Below are 21,584 nucleotides of genomic sequence, written 5' to 3' on the forward strand. Positions count from 1 at the left end.
TGTACACACTTTGTCATGATTTTATAATTTTTACTTGTAAAATTCATAATTTCAAAATTTTGTCACAACTGACTTTTTCTTATTTTGACATTTAAAGTCATAATTTTGACTTAACCTGTCAGTTTCTACTTTTTGTCAACTATTTTGACTTTGTATGCCAATTTCAACTTTTAAAGTCATAATTACGACATAAGTTAGATTTTTCTGCATCTCCGTGGTTAAAACTGATATCTGCTCTTCTAAAACAACTTAATATTATTAAATAATTATATAATTTAAACTATAACTGAAAACAACAGTTTTCAGCACTAATATATATATATTTTTTTTTTTATTATTATTAATATAAATTTTCCACTCACCGATGTTTCCTCCGACCTCGAACAGATACTGTCTCTGTCTTCGACTGGTGCTGCGTGACCCGCGTCTGTAATCGACATTCATCGGTTAACATCGGTTTAGTCACGTGACTGTGTGTTCGTTCGTTCGTTCGTTCGTCCACTTACTCACCCGTTCTCGATATCGAAGCGCGCCATTATGTCTCTGGCCTTCATTTCGGCGCTGAGCTGAATCGCCATTGAAACCTTGGCGTGGAGCGGCGCGTGAACTCTGATGACGCCGTCACGAAGGTCAGTGACCTGAGAACAACACACAGAGGTTTTATTTTAGATAAGTTAGTTAGTTAGTTCCAGTCCTCACCGGGACTTTTCACCATTTGTATCACTCCGCGTACTGTGTGCGTTTGTACAGCGACGCCATTTTTACGCCAGGAGGTGGCGCCAAATTTCTATGAATGAGTCCTAAACAGCTTCAAACAGAAACTAAACAAGATGCTGAATTTTTTACGTTATTATTGTTTTAACTGATATTTAATTATCATACAACTATTTGAATTCCACCTCAACCGTCGAGCAACATCGCCGTGGAAACGCTGGATCAAATTACACGCCACTTAAATCTTAACCGTTGGAGGAGGGATGAAACGACAAAGATATTTCCTCAGCGAACATCGTGAAAAGATTTGACCTTGTATTTATGACTGGACCTGGAGAATGAACTCTCTATAGACGCTGGTAAGTTAATCGCTCATGCAAAAACTTTATCTGTAACGTTACTCAGTAGCCTAATACTCTCGTAATACTGTAATAACTTATCTTAAGCAGTCTTTACTGCTTCTAAAGTAACTTAATGTAAGGTAAATTAGTGTTTGTTAAACTCATAGCGGCCGTTCACACGCTTTTTCATTCAACTGCCTTTTCATTGTTTGTCAATCAAAACGCACTAGACGGACGCGTTTGAGCGTTGCGTTCGCGTCTTTTCAGCGTCTCACTCATACGGCTTTCAAAAAACGCAGTGCTTAGGTCGATATAAAAATAAATTAAAAAAACGTGTGGAGATCTTGTGATTTTTTTCCATTGCACTGCCCACATCTCGCGTTTTTCGCATCAAAAACGCGCACCTTAACGGCGCGTTTGAATCTGTGGTTGTAGAATGGATGGACTGTTTCTTAAATCCATCTGAACAGATTCTGGCTAAAAAGTAATGTTTGTAAACGTTCACACAGAACGCGTTGTTGCTCCACCCATTTGAGCTCAAATATTTACTTGAAATCCTCCTTTAACCTTTTTTTAGGTTATTGGTCACATGACATACAACTAAACAAAAGTGACCTGGACTACAAAAAGTTCTTAGCAATGCATAATACTAATAAAAAATTTAAGTTTTGATATATTTACAATAGGAAATTTACAAAATATCTTAATGAAACATGATCTTTACTTAATACCCTAATGATTTTTGGCATTAAAGGAAAAATCAATCATTTTGACCCATACAATGTATTTTTGGCTATGGCTACCCCAAAAAACCCATGCTACCTAAGAGTTTTGTGGTCCTTTTAATTTTGATTAATGTTATTTCAAAACCATTTATTATTTTAAATAGGCATCTTTAGTTTCCTCATCACTACAAAAACTCATCAATCCCATGAGCACTCACTTCACTGCGCTCGCGGTCCTTGTCTGTGTTCCACCTTTTCAGTAGTCTGCGTTTGCTCTTCTCCGAAGTCGGTGTTTTCTTCCCCATGGCGGCTTCGTTCATTTTCCTGACATGAGAGATCAGAAAACACGGGACCTGCGGACATAAGGAGCAGACATCAGTCTGACACAGAAAACAACAACTTACAAATGCCAGCCAATCAGCCAAGAGACCTCATTAATATTCATGAGCACATCTTATGTAGATGTGCAAATGGATGTTTTGTCAGATTTAATCTCTCAGGATAAATTTGGCCTTAAAGATGTGGTTCTCAACAACTAAGGGCCCCCTTCCAAAGGGGTTGCAAGATGGCTTAAAATAAGACAAACGCTCTATAATATTTTAATGCGAGTCATTGTAAATTGCTAAATGATAACTAAAAATATCAAAAAGTCAAGAAGCTTGAGAACCACTTTCTTAAAGGAGTACTCCACTTTCATAATAAAAATGTCTCTTTCTTTAGTTGCAAACAAATTGTGTTTTTGAGGAAAACATTCCAGTTTTTTTTTTTATACAGTGGATTTCAATGGTGCTCAATTAAAAATGCAGTTTCAATGCAACTTTGAAGGCCTCTAAACGATCCCGGTCAAAAAATGTCAGCCAATCAGCAACGAGACCTCATTAATATTCATGAGCACATCTGATGATAATGTGCAGATGCTCACCGTCCACAGCAGGTCCTGATGGGTAATGAGGAGGCGCACTAACTGGGCGGCAGCGACGGCACCCTGCATTTCCTCTTGCTTGACGTTCTTCCCGCGAAACGTGAAGAGGTTCGGCGCGACGATCATGGAGACGTTCCACAGGCTCATGCGGTTCTTATCCTCATACGCCACCACCTTTCTCAGGAACTCCAGAAGAGCCTAAGAACAAACATCTTACAGTTAACAAACAGCAAACTGAGGAGAGGAAATTCTGGCGAACTCAAAACTCCAAACAGGAAGTGCCATGTGACTTCACATTTACACGCATTGCATGTGGTTTATTAGCTCCCTAGTCGAACCCGTGACCTTGGTGTTGCTGGCGTCACACTCTGCTGTTTTAAGCTCCAGGGTAAATGCATCTCTAGTGCATCTGCACTGCATTTTCAGCTGATCTCAGCACACAGATTAAACTGAATCAGCACTGAATCTCCACATGAGAATATGGGCGCCAAACGCATGACGTCAAACCGGCCCGATTCTCTCTGTTCTGGCACCGCTGAGACTGACGTGAGATTGTGTGTGTCATAACAGATTACCGCCGCTTGTTCAACCGGTTCATCAACTTCACCTGAGAGTAGGTTCATTTGAATACTTCACCCACACACAAGTTTACCCAACTGTCTAAATAGAAACATTCCTTACAAACACTATATGCTAACCATAACAAACCAAGAAGCACCTGCATTTTAAGATTTTAAAAACTTTAGATTACAGCGCCTTGCAAAAGTATTCACACCCCTTCATTTTTGTCACGTTTTGTTGCAGCAGTATGTTAAACTGCTTTAAATGAGTTTTTCCCCACATCAATTTACACTCCATACACCATAATAATGACAAAGCAAAAACCAGATTTGCAAATTTGACAAATGTATTAAAAATCAAACACTGAGATAAGTAGATTGCATAAGTATTCATCCCCTTAACTCAGTCCATAGTTGAAGCAGCTTTCCAGCCTCAAGTGTTTTTGGGTCTGATGTGAGCATCTTTGCACATCTGCATTTGGCAATTATCTGCCATTCTTTGCCTCACCTTTTCACCTCTCCATCTCTGTCAGCTTGGACATTTTCTAGAGTCCTAGTTGTTCCAGTCGTCTTCCATTATGGAGAATGCTTCTGTCAACCTTCAATGCAGCAGATTTGTTTCTGAACTCTTCTCTAGATCATGGCCTTAACGCAAGTCTGTCACTGAGCTCTACAGGCAGTTATCTTGGTTTTTGCTCTGATCTGCATTTTCAGCTGTTAGACCTTTTCTGAGAGGTGTGTGTGTTTCTAAATCAGACTCATTCAAATGAATTTGCCACAGTTTAACTCCACTCCAAGTGTAGGAACATCTAGAAGCAATATGAATGCTCCTCAGATACATTTACAGTGTCCCAGAAAAGGGGATGAATACTTATGCAACGGGATCTTTTCAGTTTTTTATTTCTAATAAATTTGCAAAGTTGTTCCAAACCTGTTTTGTGCTTTGCCATTATGGAGTAGGGAGTGTAGATGGATGTGGAAAAAAAAAGTCATTTAAAGCAGTTTAACATAACGGTGCAACGTGAAAAAAATTACTATATTTATATAGTAATACTTTTGCAAGGTACTAATGCAACTTTAAGGGGCTCTAAACGATCCCAGTCAAAAAATAAGAGTCATATCTAGTGAAACAATTGGTCAGTTTCTTAAAAAAGCTTAGCATCCAACAATGCTTTTTTCCCATTTTTGAAAACGGCGTTTGATCTTTTTGCACATTCACTTTGTAAACTCTGGGGCGGTACTTTTGCAGCAACGATTTAGAAGTTGGAGGAGAAAATGAGATGGAAGTTTTCGACATGCCCTAACTGTCTTGAACCGGAATACACAGAGCAAGACAAGTTGTGCATTTTGTTTTAAAAAGTATATAAATTGTCAATTTTTTGAGAAAATAACCAATCGTTTTGCTAGATAAGACCCTTGTTTCTCGACTGGGATCATTTAGAGCCGTTTGAAGCTGCATTTAAACTGCATTTTTAACCACTGAGCACCATTGAAGTCCACTATATGGAGAAAAATGCTGGAATGTTTTCCTCAAAAAACTTAATTTCTTTGCGACTAAAAAAAGAAAGACATGAACATCTTGGATAATAACCAATTAGAAGTGGAGTAATCCTTTAAAGTATTATTGAGTTTTGCACAGCAGAAAGCGTTTGTGAGTGTGAAGAGATGAACAGACCTTCAATGTGTCTCTGTTGGCTTCGGGAAGCAGCATAATGAGAAGATGAAGAGCCTGAATCTGATGTTTGGGTGATGAGATACCTGACAGACGGACAGAGATGAGAGACGTGAAAACTGCGCATTCATCGATGAGATGCGGATGTGGATGTTCAGACTCACTCTGAGCGGCTGTGAACGCCGGCAGGTGCTGTTGGGTCAGCAGAGGATACGGCAGCTCACGGATGAACATCTTCAACAAACCCGCCGCGTCGTTCTGACGCACCTGATCCCAGTCGAAACGATCCTCGTAGAACTTCAACTCCAGCTCCTGGCGCAGATGCTGAGGAGGACCAACACAAACACATGTCCATCAATAAACACCCATGGATGGAACAACAAACGCAACAGCTTGCCCTCAATAATAATGAAGTATTATTAACTCTTCGTGATTTGACTTTAACTTCATTTCTCTCATCCTGAGCTGCTGTTCTTCCCTTATGGATGAATAACGCTGACTGTTGAATCAGTGGGAGAAATCCAGGTCAGATGCTTTACTTGTGTGTCACTGAGCCACATGAGTCAAAATAGGCTAACAATACAAATTGAATGAAGCTGATGTGTGTTGTGTTATTGACGCTGTAGATCTGGAGCGATGATGGCTTATTTACCTTCACTCTGGACGCTGATCCTGGAACCCTGAGAATTCCTTCTGTCTGCAAACCCGTCTGCTCCAGTTTAAACAACAACTGAAAGAAGAAACACAAACATCATCAACACATGAGATACACAAACATACATGCTGAGTATTACAGGGCTTTCTGGACATTTACTATGGTTTTACACCATATTTTATATGGTGACAGCATGTTCTCATTTACTACAGTAAATATATAGTTTCTGGATATGAACATAATGTTGTCTGGAAATTTACTATGGTAACACCATGTTCTGTGCACATTTACCATGGTAACACCATGGTTTCCAGACATTTACTAAAATAAGACTATGTTTTCTGGAAATTTACTGTGGCAGTATCATGTTTTCTGGAAATGTAGTACTCCAACACCATTTTTGGGGACATTTACTGTGGTAACACCATATTGTCTGGAAATTTACTATGGTAACACCATGTTCTGTGCACATTTACCATGGTAACACCATGGCTTCCAGACATTTACTAAAAGAAGACTATGTTTTCTGGAAATTTACTGTGGCAGTATCATGTTTTCTGGAAATGTAGTACTCCAACAACATTTTTTGGGGACATTTACCGTGGTAACACAATGTTGTCTGGACATTTACTGTGGCTGCAACATGGTTTCCAGACATTTACTATGGTAAGACCATGTTTTCTGGAAATTGACTACGGCAGCACCATATTTTTTGAAAATGTAGTACTCTAACACTATTTTTTGGGACATTTACTGTGGTAACTGTGTTTTTAGGACATTTACTATGGTAATACTATGGTTTCCAGACATTTACTATGGTAGGGCCATGTTTTCCGGAAATGTAGTACTCCAACACCATGTTTTCTAGACATTTACTATGGTAAGGCCATGTTTTCTGGAAATTTACCATGATAACACCAATTTTTTTTTTAATTAGTACTCCAACACCACGTTTTTGGGACATTTACCATGGTAACACCGTGTTTTCTAGACATTTACTATGGTAACACCTTGGTTTTTGGATACTCACAATGTCAACATAATTTTCTCTGGAAATTTACTATGATAGCACCATGTTTTCCAGAAATGTACTACAGTAACATGTTTTTTGGACTTTTACTTCAGTAACACTATGTCTTCTGGACATGTACTATGGTAAACCTATGTTTTTGAACAGTATTGCTTTGAAGTAGGTTTGAGTAGAATGTAAACAGCAGCAGAACGCTGTCTGTGTGCTGTTGTTTTCTGACAGGGATGATTGAGATTCCAGCTCATTCAGACACACACAGAGTCTTTATCAGTGATTGATAAGAGCTCAGGACTCATCAGCTGTCACACACACAGCTGTGTGGGGGATTTCTACCAGCCGGGGGTCTCGGTATCTTCCCGTCAGCTTGAGTTACCCAACACAAATACTGACAGTGTTGCAATGCTAGAAGAATTTCAGGGTGAGCGGATTCACTGCTGAAGTTTTATTAAACCATCTATTTTAATCCTCCGCCTCTGTGTTTCTAAGTGTTTCCTAAGTAAATCCCTCCAGCGAAACAATAAACGGCCTCCATCGTTCCTCTTAAAAACAGCCATCGAGGTCAACACTGGCACGTAAAACAAACCAGAGCACTTCTGGTCACCGCCTTTGTTTTTTTGGAAATCCTCCGTAACGGAGACGAGCGTGGGCCGTCGGGTCAGGATAATGTGAGATAGCGCGCCTCGGCTCCGTCCAAGGATGCGGGAGGGACGAGTATCTGAGCCCTCAGAAGTGCTGACTGGGAACTTTCCAAAAAAGCCAGCGCTCGCAATCTCGATCACAACATTCCAGCTTCGTTTCTAACAACCAAAGAAGGAAAGATGAACGTACCTTCTTGAAAACCAGAGGGACTCTAGAACCGGGGTATTTCTTCTGGTCGTTTTCCAGCAACGTAGTGAGAGGAACGCCGAAAATGCCGCTGTCTGTGGGAATAAAACGGCAATATTTACAGCCAGTTTTGCATGGTTTCTGATTGTCAATATGACTGACATTTACAATGGTAACACCATGTTTTATGGACTTTTACTATGGTAACATCATGTTTTAATGGACTTTTTAACAATGGTTACACCATGCTTTGTGCACATTTGCTATGGTAACACCTTGTTTAATGCACATTTTTTCTACAGTAACACCATGTTTTGTGCATATTTACTATGGTAACACTGTGTTGTATACACATTTACAATGGTAACACAATGTTTTATGCCCCTTTGCTATGATAACACCATGTTTTGTGCACATTTACTATGGTAACACCATGTTTTGTGCATATTTACTATGGTAACACTGTGTTGTATACACATTTACAATGGTAACACAATGTTTTATGCCCCTTTGCTATGATAACACCATGTTTTGTGCACATTTACTATGGTAACACCATGTTTTGTGCATATTTACTATGGTAACACTGTGTTGTATACACATTTACAATGATAATACCATGTTTTGTGCATATTTACTATGGTAACACCATGTTTTGTGCACATTTGCTATGGTAACACCATGTTTTATGCACCTTTACTATGGTGACACCATGTTTTGTGCATATTTACTATGGTAACACTGTTGTATACACATTTACAGTGGTAACACCATGTTTTATGCACCTTTCTATGGTAACACCATGTTTTGTGCACATTTACTATGGTAACACCATGTTTTATGCACGTTTACTATGGTAACACCATGTTTTGTGCACATTTGCTATGGTGACACCATGTTTTATGCACCTTTGCTATGGTGACACCATGTTTTATGCACCTTTGCTATGGTGACACCATGTTTTATGCACCTTTGCTATGGTGACACCATGTTTTATGCACGTTTACTATGGTAACACCATGTTTTGTGCACATTTGCTATGGTAACACCATGTTTTGTGCACATTTACTATGGTAACACCATGTTTTATGCACGTTTACTATGGTAACACCATGTTTTGTGCACATTTGCTATGGTGACACCATGTTTTATGCACCTTTGCTATGGTGACACCATGTTTTGTGCACATTTACTATGGTAACACCATGTTTTATGCACGTTTACTATGGTGACACCATGTTTTATGCACCTTTGCTATGGTGACACCATGTTTTGTGCACATTTACTATGGTAACACCATGTTTTATGCACGTTTACTATGGTGACACCATGTTTTATGCACCTTTGCTATGGTGACACCATGTTTTGTGCACATTTACTATGGTAACACCATGTTTTATGCACGTTTACTATGGTGACACCATGTTTTATGCACCTTTGCTATGGTGACACCATGTTTTGTGCACATTTGCTATGGTGACACCATGTTTTATGCACCTTTGCTATGGTGACACCATGTTTTGTGCACATTTACTATGGTAACACCATGTTTTATGCACGTTTACTATGGTGACACCATGTTTTATGCACCTTTGCTATGGTGACACCATGTTTTGTGCACATTTACTATGGTAACACCATGTTTTGTGCACATTTGCTATGGTGACATGACACCATGTTTTGTGCACATTTACTATGGTGACACCATGTTTTATGGACTTTTATAATAGTAATCACATACTGCTGTCTGTGGGAATAAAACAACAGTGTTTAAAGCCAGTATTACGCTCAACATGACTGACACGCACCTCGTGTTTTACTGCGCACCACGCGGTTCCTCTTCATCTCGATGCCCAGGATGTCGTAGAAGGTGGTCAGTTCGATCAGGGAGATGTAGCCGATCTTCTTGATGTCCTCAGACGATAGATCATTGACTCGTGTCACTCCCTGTCTAGGCTTCACTATCTGAAAACTCTGAGGAACAGACCACAAACCGCATTAGACAGCAGCATCTGATCTGAGCTCACCATCCAGTGAAGATGCTTTCAGTAAATGGTGCTTTTTGTTTTAAGCAACAGAACAAACACTGCCAGTAAAAGCTGCATTATGGAGACCCCATGAGATGGCTGGCCAATTTTCTTTCCTGCGTTGACAAGGAGGACAGGGTTTTGTTTGTTTGATTTGGACCAGATATTCACTACTGCTCACAAGATTTTCTCCTGACAGAAATTAATATTTCTGTTCAGCAAGAATGCATTACAAGTGATTTTTATAACAGATTTCAATTTCTTAATTGGCAAATGATTGCATGGAGTCTTTAAATTTGATGGAGTAAAAAATACACATTGAAAACTCAAATGGCAGACATGACAGGTCAAACTAACCGGTAAATCCCTGTCGTCTTTACGGATCCTCCTGCAGTCTTGGCATTCACGGCCTTTCCGATGAGCTCGAGCCGATTCTGAATACGCCACGTCAAACGATATAACGATGGTTTCCGAAACGCTGCTGGAGCCGTTAGTGTCCGCTGAAGTGAAGGCTGGACACGACGGAGGGACTGAACATGCATATAAACCAAACTAAATATTAACTAAGCTTAGGACTAAGACCTTACATATCACAATGATATTTCCATGAGCTCTCAACCAAACCAAAAACATAAACACAGGCACTTCATACAATAACTCCTATTTAACCAATAAACAATTTTGTTCTTCACTTTTCTGCATTTCTATTTCTTGTGTACTAGTTTAGCTTATATTTGCCATCATGTACAGTAAACATTGTGTCTCTTATGATAAAATGCTTATGATGTTCCTCTTTGGTGCATCTGCTAAATGGATATATGGATAAATATATCATCTAAAAAGGGTCAAATGTTGTCCAACCTTTAGGTGGATTCCACTGCGGCAGTTTGGGAGCGATCTGTCCGTTTGGAGAAATGGGAGGCGTCAGTTCAGACTGTAAGAGAGCAAAATCACATCATCACACATGGATTCATAAGGTAAACACATTCCTCCTCCGTCTGTGTGGGTTTATAGACCACAAACACAACATTTCTGAGGAATCTGAGACTAAAATGGACCACTGCACCACAAATGGCAGTGCAATTAATTGCATTACAAATAACTATTTCATTCTGTTTTGTTCGGCTCTTACAGTGCAAACCTAATGTGTTTTATTATATACACAATAAATCATATATGTGACCCTGCACCACAAAACCAGTCATAAGGTTAAATTTGACAAAACTGAGATGTATACATCATATGAAAGCTCACTAAATAAGCTTTCTATTGATGTATGGTTTGTTAGGATAGGACAATATTTGGCCAAGATACGTCTATTTGAAAATCAGAAATCTGAGGATGCAAAAAAATCTAAAGACTGAGAAAATCACCTTTAAAGTTGTCCAAATTAAGTTCTTAACAATGCATTTTACTAATCAAAAATTACATTTTGATATATTTACAGTAGGAATTTTACAAAAAATCTTCATGGAACATGATCTTTACTTAATTTCCTAATGATTTTTTGGCATAAAAGAAAAATCAAAAATTTTGACCCATACAATGTATTTTTGGCTATTGCTACAAATATACCCCAGCAACTTAAGACTGGTTTTGTGGTCCAAGGTCACATATAATAAAAATTATAATAAAATAGCTCATTATTTACTTAAATATATACATAAATGCTGTGAAACTGTTTAATAATTAACATAGTATATTTATATAAAAGTACAATAATCTAATATAACAGTCTTTTAATTTCATATGACATGTCTTTATATACTTTATAAATGCTTACATTTACTTATTTTTAAAAGGCAAAATGTGATTGAAATTTAAACTGCATAATTATTGTGGTCATCTCAACTAATAATAAATCAATAATCGGTTTAAAATCACTCAGATAGACAAATCAAGGTCATTGCGTCCCACATGTCAGATGTAAATCATTTCAGCATGTGTTAATGCATGTATATTCATGTCTGTTTAGACAAAGTCCTGCTGAACACTGGGCATTTGTTGGACTATTTTTGTCCAATGAATCTGTCCTTCATATCCAATCAGAGTATCAGATATTTCAGCTGTCGGAGCAGCTGAGTGTGACTCACGGCTGATTCAGACTCCAAACGCCTTGCTGCTGTCCATCCACACTCTAACACACCAAAAACTGAACACACTGGTCAGTCAAACAGATATTCCCGCTTCTAACTTGTGTCATTGGTTACATTTATGCATCTGATTTACATTGCATTCAAGACATGCGTGTTATCAGTTCATGCATTCACTGGGAATCAAACAAACAACCTTGTAATTGCTAGTGCCCTAATTTAATATCTGAGCTTCAAAAACACTATTTGCACATCAGATGAAATAGAAATGAAAATGCATGCAATTAATTCATGCATGTTTCATTTTTAAATGTTTTGAGCTTATAACTTTTAATCAAAATGTCATTAACTGGACCTTCCAGTGTTTTTGACTAAACATTACAAGCTCAAAACATTTTAAAAAAGGAAACATGCACAAATTAATCACATGCATTTATAAAAATAGAGTGAATTTTCATTTCATGCCGATTTTAAAGTTGATGTTTAAATAGTTTGTGGTGCGTCATTCTCTCTGGTGACGTATGCCAATCATTTAGTCCTCTTAAACTCCACCCCTGCAAGCTCATGCTCATTTGCATACACCTTCAAAAGCCACACCCACATCTCAACATCCAATCAACAACCATTGCACAGAACCAAGCTTTGCCCTACCTATCTGTCTTTTCAGTAGCTTAAAGGATTAGTTCACTTCCAGAACAAAATTTTACAGGTAATTTATTAATTTACTCTTGTCATCCAAGATGTTCATGTCTTTCTTTCTTTACTCCTAAAGAAATTAAGTCTTTTGTGGAAAACATTTCAGTGGACTTCTATGGTGCCCCGAGTTTGAACTTCCAAAATGCAGTTTAAATGAAGCTTCAAAGGACTCTAAACGATCCCAGCTGAGGAGGAAAGGTCTTATCTAGTGAAACCATCGGTTATTTAAAAAAAAAAAAAAAAGGGACAATTTATATACTTTTTAACCTCAAATGCTCATATTGTTTAGCTTTGCGTGAACTCCGTGTATTCCTGTTCAAGACAGTTAGGGTATGCCGAAAAACTCCCATCTCATTTAATGCTCCAACTTCAAAATCGTCCTACATCGCTGCAGAAGTACCGACCCAGTGTTTACAAAGTGAACGTGCAAAGAAGGTCGAACGTCCTTTACCAAAAAAAAAGGTAAAACAGCGATGTAGGACGATTTTGAAGTTGGAGGAGAAAATGAGATAGGACTTTTTCGACATACCCTAACTGTCTTGAACCGGAATACACAGTGTATGGATGCGCATCACAGCACTGTAAAAAATGCTTTTCTTACTTTTTTTTTTTTTTTTTTGTCTTGTTTCCAGCCAAAATATCTAAAAGTTCTTAAATCAAGAAGGATTTTCTAGATGAGTAAAAATTATTTCCTTTTTTAAGTCAAAATTAGGTGCGTTTTTGCTTGAAACAAGCAAAATTATCTGCCAGTGGGGTAAGAAACATAATTTTGTTCTAAGAAAAAAACCACTTAAATTTTAACTTATATTTTCTGAAAACAAGGAAATCATTTTTTTACTCATCTAGAATATCCTCCTTGATTTAAGAATTTTTAGATATTTTGTAAGAAAAGCATTTTTTGCAGTGAGAGCTAGACAAGATGAGCATTTGTGGTTAAAAAGTGTATAAATTGTACATTTTTTAGAAAATAACTGATCGTTTTGCAAGATAAGACCTTTATTCCTCAGCTAGAATCATTTAAAGCTGCATCTAAACTGCATTTTGGAAGTTCAAACTTGCGGGCACCATAGAAATCCATTCAAATGCTTTCCTCAAAAAACAATTTCTTTACAACTGAAAAAAGAAAGACATGAACATCTTGGATGCCAAGGAGGTAAATTATCTGTACATTTTTGTTCTGGAAGTGAACTAATCCTTTAAATGTACTTCATAACATTGAATAAAAGATCTGTCGCTACTCATCCCAACTTTCTCTACGACACCATCATCGTTTTTCAATCACATATTCATGTCAACTGGATGTGTGCAAACTCGGCAGGAATGAAATAAAGCTTTTGTGGTGTCATCTGCTGTCAGGAGGCTAATTTTAAACACGTCTGGTGTCGCTGTTCATTCCAGTCTCAGTCAGTGAGACGGTTATTTTGAGATGCGTTCACACACCGGCAGCTGCAATCAACACTCAGAACAAGACCACACCTGCACACCTGCCGTACGATTATCTGATTTGCACCGTTTTGTGCTCACCGTCGCGTCCGGCATGGAGAAGACGTCTCGCACGTGTCTCATGGGCTGTCTGTTCCTCTTGCGCAGCGTCTGCGTGTAATTGTCCAGCCGTTTCTTCACCATAGCGGCCTGCGAGCGCGTGAGCGTTGAGAGAAGAGCCTCCGCGGGGCCGTCGCTCTGTGTTCCTGTCACCAGGTTGGAGAGCCCCGCCTCCTGCAGCCACGCCTCCTCAATCTCCGCCTCTGAAACAATCAGATTCACACCAATTAACCATATGCATTAATTACTTCCTTGTTTTTTTGTCAAGCCAGCTCAGTCATTTCCAGGTCAACTGTAGTGTGCCATTCTGCCCTCCAAAGGCAAAGTGCAGTAACTACACCAACACTGAAACTGAGAAAAATGCCTTTAAAGTTTTTACGCCAGCTAGTCAAACATGTTGACACCCTTGTTTCTCTGAAACGGGAACAAAATTGAACCAGGAGACTTTGCCACAAGACAAAACCGTTGTCACATAGTCCATTTTAAGCCTTAAGTCAATTTTGACCAAATGTGTAGTTACTGTGCTTTGCCTTTGGAGGGCAGCATAATAGTAGTGTACTTTGCACGTTTTCTCTACATAATCCATTTACAATCGACAACAAGTTTTGTTTGTCTAAGAGGACCAAACGTCCATGTATACCGTTTCAACAATGACAAATGCGAGTTTAAAAAAATATGCAAGTAAATTGGATTAATATGCGTGAGTCAGTGCTATGACTGACAGTAATAACCGGACCAAACATCTGACAAGCTGATGTCACAAAAACAGCTGTGCATTAAATGATTCAGACTAAATTCAGAGTCACAAAACTACAGCAGTAACAAATTTGTGTTGGTTAAATATAAGCTATTTAATAGCTTTTACACTTCAAAAGCTTAAAAGACGTAGTTATTAAATTATATGAAATATTTCAAATTCATATTGAGTGTATTATTTAATTCTCATACCATTCATATTTAACTTATTTAATTTGTAGTGAACTATACGTATTTCAATAATTCACCCTTATAGGCTGTTTGTGTCTGAGCTTATTTATTTATGTATTTTAATGACTTTCTGCACTTGCAATACTATATACTTCAGTGCGGTAAAAGTACTACAATTTATTCTACTAGTAATTTTATAATAAATCGAAAAGCAAGACGTCTTGGAAAAAGACTATGTAGTTGAAACAGCAGCTGCAGCCAATGATTGATCCTCTGCTGCCATCTTCTGGTTATATGGGTCATTTCATCTCATTTTCATCTTAAAAAGACGTTGCTTTCCGTGAAAAGACATTTTTTTTCTATAGGAATGTCGTCTTTATAAATGAAAATTGAAGTGAATTTTATTGCACAGCTGTAGAGTTGGAAATTAATAGAGGCTTTAAAATATTACAAAATTTAAAAAATGGTGTTCATGACTATATAGGCAAGTTACTGATTATCAAGAATATGATTAAAGCGCAGTATCGCTAGCTAGCTAACGTTAACCTAAACACGTTATGATAGTGTTTAGCTGCCAGCATTTAAATGTCCAACTTTGTAGGTCTCCTGGGATTTAAATGATATGTTGTTAAACAATATGAAACTAACTGTTCATGCCGCTATCATTATTTACGATGTTGCAATTATTATTTTCTCAGTTTCTGATAAGAACGAGGCAGTAGAGGAGTGTCAAGAGCGTCCACCTATATATAGCACATATAAAATGAGCTTTAGCAGAAGTTTACGAGCTGCTTATCATTATGCGGAAGTTCTAAAGAACAGTCCGTGCATGTGGTCAATTAGACACTCGAGCCCGTCCGCACCAGAGACATGAACTATGATTCGAATGATACGCACCGTCCATGCTGCCCCGCTCCATCAGCTCCTCATGTCCTCCCTGACGCTCCTCCTCGATGTTCTTCATCTCACTCCAGTAGTCCTCCATGGAGTCCCGGGACACGCAGCGCTCCGGAGCGGAGGGAGACACAGCTGTGGGCAAACTCATGCTGCTTATCCGCTGATACTGCGCTTTCCTGAAGAAACACAGAGAAACTGAGCTAAATACATGTGCATCTGAATCTGAGATCTATCCCAATAAACACACACCTTACTGAAGAACAGACTGAAGAAAGGCCATTAATAATGTCAGGCGCTCAACTGAGAAAAATCTGAATCAGTCGTTCATATTCATAATGAAATATTAAGAAAAGAAAGCACAAAGAAGAGGGAAAAGACAAAAGATGAAAAGGAAAAAGAAGAGAAGAAAATAAGAAGGGAAAAAGACGTTAAAACACATACAAGGTGCTTAAAGTGCTTGAAGTGCTTGAATTAGGGCTGTGCAATTAATCAATATTCGGTTTCAATTTCTGCTTCAAACAATCATGAAAATACAGTAATGGAGATGAAACGATGCCCCATTCCGCCCCCTTTTCCAGTGGTGCGCTTTCGCTCCTCAATAAAAGCCTCATTTCAGATGCAAATCAGCAAAATCATGTAACATGACTTTCATAAAACAGGACATGCTTGATTTATTAATGTTTCTTTGATGTAAAAGCGAGAAAGAGAACTTGCACTGTTCTGTGTAATTATCTTTTAGCTCAAGGTGCGCCGAAATGGTCAAATACACGCAAAAATATTTCAAAATGAGGCGTTTGGTGATTATTCATGTCTTAAATGATCATAAACGGTTGAGAATGAAAATCCGTGTGTAACAGTATCACTGCAACAAATGCTTTTCTTACTTAGATTTTTTGTCTTGTTTCCAGCCAAAATATCAAAAAATTCTTGTATCAGGAAGGATTTTCTAGACAAGTAAAAATTAGTGTCTTGTTTTTAGTAAAAACAAGTCAAAATTAAGTGAGTTTTTGCTTAAAACAAGCAAAATAATCTGCCAATGGGGTAAGAAAAATAATCTGGTTTTCTGTTTGAAATAAGATTATTTTTCTTACCCCATTGGCAGATTATTTAGCTTGTTCTAAGCAAAAACTCACTTAATTTTGACTTGTTTTTACTAAAAACAAGACAATATTGTTTACTTGTCTAGAAAACCCTTCCTGATTCAAGAATTTTTTGATATTTTGGCTGGAAACAAGACAAAAAATCTAAGTAAGAAAAGCATTTGTTGCAGTGTATTGGATCCGTGTGGCTCTTAAAGCGGCAACAAATAATATTCCGTCTGCCGTCTCTGTGCTTCACATTAATAAAACGTAAAAAATACAAAGAGAAAAATCACTCACTGCTCTTGAATGAAGCACTTTTGTAGTTTTCATAAAAAACAAAGCATGTTTAATTCTTACAGTGAAGATGCTGTTTCATTTTACGTTCAAATAATTCAATTTCTGTAGTATTGGTAGACTTGCATAAAAGTATTCAGTATTTTTTTTTAAACACTCTTTTTTCTGTTGTATTGCTATCTTTAAATTAATCGCTAATATAAAGTTTTGGACCCAGTCATAATCGTGTTAAAATAAAAAACGTAATTACAATATTGACCAAAATAATCGTGATTATGATTTTTGCCTAAATCGAGCAGCCCTAACTTGAATATGACTTTTTTGAATGTAAGGCCTGGAAAACCCTTGAAAATAGCAATATTTGCAGGTACTTGAATTTTTAAAAAAGACAATGTATCTGTTATTAGTGTTTAGGTTGGTTAATAAGCACATATCTTGTGACGCAAAATTCCTGCAATTCAAAAAACATCAAGCTTTTCGCTTATCTCAGTTGATATCAGAAAAGATTTGAGCTAAGTCAGTAGTACTGACAGTGTCATGTAAACATGGCTATAGATGTGAAAAGAGGAACAGATGAATCAAATCAATTGAGTCATTTATGCTGGAACCACTTCTATTGATTCAAACTCGTAACTTTGATTATTAATTTCAAGCGATTCACTAGCAAATACGTTTTAACAAATTTCAAAAATCAATTGTAACGATTGTAAAAAGCACATAGTGATGGGTGAAACTGAGCTTTTAGAAACTCTAAATCAGTTAAAACATTGCGTCGCAAAATGATTCATGTTTTAAAGCACTCCAAATCTCAATTTCAGATCAGGACTTCAAATCGTGTATCACAAATCATTTGATTTAGATTGGAACTTTGCATATTGTGAATCTGATTTAGATCGAACCAGATCCGTGAATCAATTCGCAAATTGAATGATAAGAATCAAATGACTCATGAATCAAATGAAGTCCCGATTCTAAATCAAATAATGTTTCGCGATATGCAAAGCTCTTTTGCTTTAGATCGGAACTTCGGATCGTGAATCATTTGATTCAGATCGGGACTTCGGTGCAGGTTTACAAATCATTCGTTTCAGATCAGGATTTCAGAGCGATTTCGCAAAACCTTTTTCTCAATTTTTTATCTTAAACAGTAGAAAATAATAAACCATTCAGGCAGTACAGTTATAAAAACAAAACAAAGAAATAAAGTATACACAAATACAAATCCCCTAAGAAAATTACCCATGATTTTACTATGGTGAAAGTGTAGTATACTTTAGGAGTAATACTTCGCATGTGCTTTTAATTAGTATATATTATTATTTATCAATATCTCTCTCTATTTTCTCTTTATTGTTAGAATTTGAAATAGAAGACAGTGTTTGATAAGTGGGATCTTTAATTGAAGTCCTGGAAAATCTAAAAAGTATAATGCTTGAAAAGTCGGAAAAGAAGAAAAAGGTAAGAAAATAAAAGGGGAAAAGGAAAGGAAAAGAAGGGAGCAAAAAAGAGGAAAAGTAGAAAAGAAAAAAAGGTAAGAAAATGGAATGAAGAAAAAAGAAAAGCTATAATAATACAAAATACAACAGAAAATGTCAATACTGGTGTCTCACAATGAGCTTAATGTTCCTAGTTTCTGTCGTCACTGTACAAACATCCCGTTTCACACACAGATTTGTCACCCATGACTAATTTATTTCTAAAAGTGTCTGAGATCAAACACATTTTATTCAGCCGGTCATGTGACCTCAACACGACATCCTCATGTGAAAGATTTTATAACAGACCACTAAAATGAGTCACGATCTCATACGAAGGAACAGGATTTGAATGGATTCACACTACACTTCCTTATCTGTAAACTCTTACAAAATACACTCAAAGCTGAACCATGTGAGAATCAGCAGCCATCATCTCAACATCTTCCATAAAGAAACCCTTCAATCCAAACTAGTTTAGAACAGCACTGAACAAGATCTGAAATGGATGGGATGCTCATTTGAGCTTCATCTCTTTGGGTTTCTATCAAATATTGATAAGCTACAAGAGCTGATGATGATGGTGATAGGGATGAAGATGAAGATGATGGGCCTGTTTTGGTCTCCCAGCGCCAGGAAGTGGACCTGCGTCATTTAGAGGAAGTTATCGATCAGCGCCGCGCATGATGGAGCCTGAATTGTGTTACATGAAGAACCCTAATTGCCTCCAAACGGTCCTGCCTCGGTTTACACACATCAAGCCTTCAATGGAAAACGCATTTTCAGCTGGAAAAACATGACAGCGTTCAGATGAAGAGTGTGGATCGCAATCATGTTAGTGAAACTACTTCCTTTATTCCAGCAGCGCCTGGATCGCACCAGAACAGGGTCACAAATAAACAAACTTGTGTTTGTCTCACTGGAGTTTCTCTTTTATGAGTCAATATGAACACAAACCTACAGGACACTTTAATGTAGAAAACATCTGTGACCCTTAAGTAGCACAGGTACTGGATATTTGTAGCAATAGCCAAAAATACATTGTATGGGTCAGATTTATCAATTGTTCTTTTATGCCAAAAATCATTAGGATATTAAGATCATGTTCCATGAAGATATTTTGTACATTCTCTACCATAAATATATCAAAACTTAACTTGATTAGTAATATGCATTGCTAAGAACTTCATTTGGACAACTTTAAAGGTGATTTTCTCAATATTTGGATTTTTTTTGCACCCTCAGATTGCAGTCTTTTAAATAGTTGTCAAATCTCAGCCAAATATTGTCCTATCCTAACAAACCATACATCAATGGAAAGCTGATTTAATCAAATAATTGTCCCTTGTGATGGGTTTTGTGGTCCAGGGTCACATTTATAAATATTGCTCATATTAATAAAACCGTTCCTGACATTAAAGGAATTTTCTTGATAAAATGCTTGATTAAAACACAAACAATTTCATGTTCAGTTTTATGTATATTATATTATATATATATATATATATATATATATATTACATGTGACCACAAAACCAGTCATATAGTTGTTTTTTATTATTCTTGAGAATTAGCTTTCCATTGATGTTTGGTTTGTTAGGATAGGACAATATTTGGCTGAGATACAACTATTTGAAAATCTGCAATCTGAGGGTGCAAAAAAATCAAAACATTGAGAAAATGCCCTTTAAAGTTGTCCAAAGTTCTTAGCAATGCATATTACTAATCAAAAATTAAGTTTTGGTATTTTTACAGTAGGAAATTTATAAAATATCTTCATGGAACATGATCTTTACAGAATATCCTAATGATTTTTGGCATAAAACTAAAAATCTATAAATTAATTTTCTCTTTAGTGTTAGAATTTGAAATAGTAGTGCTTGAAAAGTCCTGGAATTTCATTTTACAGTATCTGTACGAACCCTGGTGAATGGAAAAGAGAAAAACAAGAAGGGAAAATGGAAAAAGAAAAAGTGGAAAGAAGAATAGGATAAGAAAATAAAAGGGGAAAAGGAAAGGAAAAAGAAGAAAAGGGAAAAATGTATGAAAAATGGTCTTTAAAGTTGTTCAAATTAAGTTCTTAGAAATGCATATTATTAATTAAAAATTAAGTGTTGATATATTTATTGTAGGAAATTAACAAAATATCTTCATGGAACATGATCTGAACATCCTAATGATTTTTGGCATAAAAAAAGCAATGATTCTTACCAAAATACAATGTATATTTGGCTATTGCTACAAATATACCAGTGTTCCAGGGTCACACACACACACACACACACACACACACACACACACACATATACATAAACATATATATATATATATATATATATATATATATATATATATATATATATATATATATATAATAATTAGCACTTTTTACTTCAAATATCTTTTAACTCTTCAGCAAACAAATTTGCAAATTTTCCATTTATTTATTGTTTTTAATACACTTAAAGTCAATGAGCATAAAAAATTCTACCATTAGGACCTTAAAAGGTTGCTTGTTTTGCTTTTGTTTGTTTGAAAATATAAAATACAACTTAAGTTGAATAAGAAAATAACTAATCTCAGGTGTGAACGCTATAAAAACAACATGTTAGATCCGCATACGATGGCAGTCAATCAGTAGAGTAAGACAGAACTTAACCTGAGTTTAACCCGGGATATTCTTTCAAACAGAGAGCGGTTAACCGCACAGCCTGATGGGTAACCTGCTCATTCTGTCATTCTGAACCAGAAAAAGCACACGAACGAATCACAACATGACAACAATCTCTGAAGGACATGCAAAGACAGACATTTCCAGCGCATCCATCCACACTGAAACAAAACCAGATGGATAACAAACCTCTCAGATTGTGCTCTATTTCTAGACATTCGTGTTCATTTCAAACACTCAAACTGATATTTTAATCAAAATTTAGACACTAAAGCAGAACAAAAGCATCTTCAAACTCACTGCGTTACACTGGATACGAATCAGAATCAGATTTAGAAACCCAAACTATCAACCTCCAGACTAATCCAGCTGACGGTGTCAATCAGGTCCTGTACAAACTCCATAAATCCACAGAGTCACAAAGGCACAGAGGATC

At 36.9% G+C, this 21,584-nt stretch overlaps 1 protein-coding gene across 1 annotated transcript in view; it reads right to left on the reverse strand.

The window, feature by feature from the left end:
- LOC141300723 (rho GTPase-activating protein 18-like) overlaps positions 1–21,584 on the reverse strand; it is a 40,363-nt gene that overhangs the window by 822 nt on the left and 17,957 nt on the right. The window contains exons 2-14 of the mRNA XM_073831022.1: positions 15,627–15,802; positions 13,785–14,005; positions 10,333–10,405; positions 9,829–10,001; positions 9,253–9,418; positions 7,448–7,539; positions 5,587–5,664; positions 5,099–5,258; positions 4,938–5,020; positions 2,703–2,900; positions 1,999–2,133; positions 511–638; positions 363–427 (exon numbers count right to left, since the gene is read on the reverse strand). Of these exons, the coding sequence (XP_073687123.1) occupies positions 363–427; positions 511–638; positions 1,999–2,133; positions 2,703–2,900; positions 4,938–5,020; positions 5,099–5,258; positions 5,587–5,664; positions 7,448–7,539; positions 9,253–9,418; positions 9,829–10,001; positions 10,333–10,405; positions 13,785–14,005; positions 15,627–15,802 (1,748 nt within the window). The remainder of the gene's footprint in view (positions 1–362; positions 428–510; positions 639–1,998; positions 2,134–2,702; positions 2,901–4,937; positions 5,021–5,098; positions 5,259–5,586; positions 5,665–7,447; positions 7,540–9,252; positions 9,419–9,828; positions 10,002–10,332; positions 10,406–13,784; positions 14,006–15,626; positions 15,803–21,584) is intronic.

This window comes from Garra rufa, chromosome 24 (assembly GCF_049309525.1).
Source record: "Garra rufa chromosome 24, GarRuf1.0, whole genome shotgun sequence".
In the NCBI taxonomy this organism is placed as follows: Eukaryota; Metazoa; Chordata; class Actinopteri; order Cypriniformes; family Cyprinidae; genus Garra; species Garra rufa.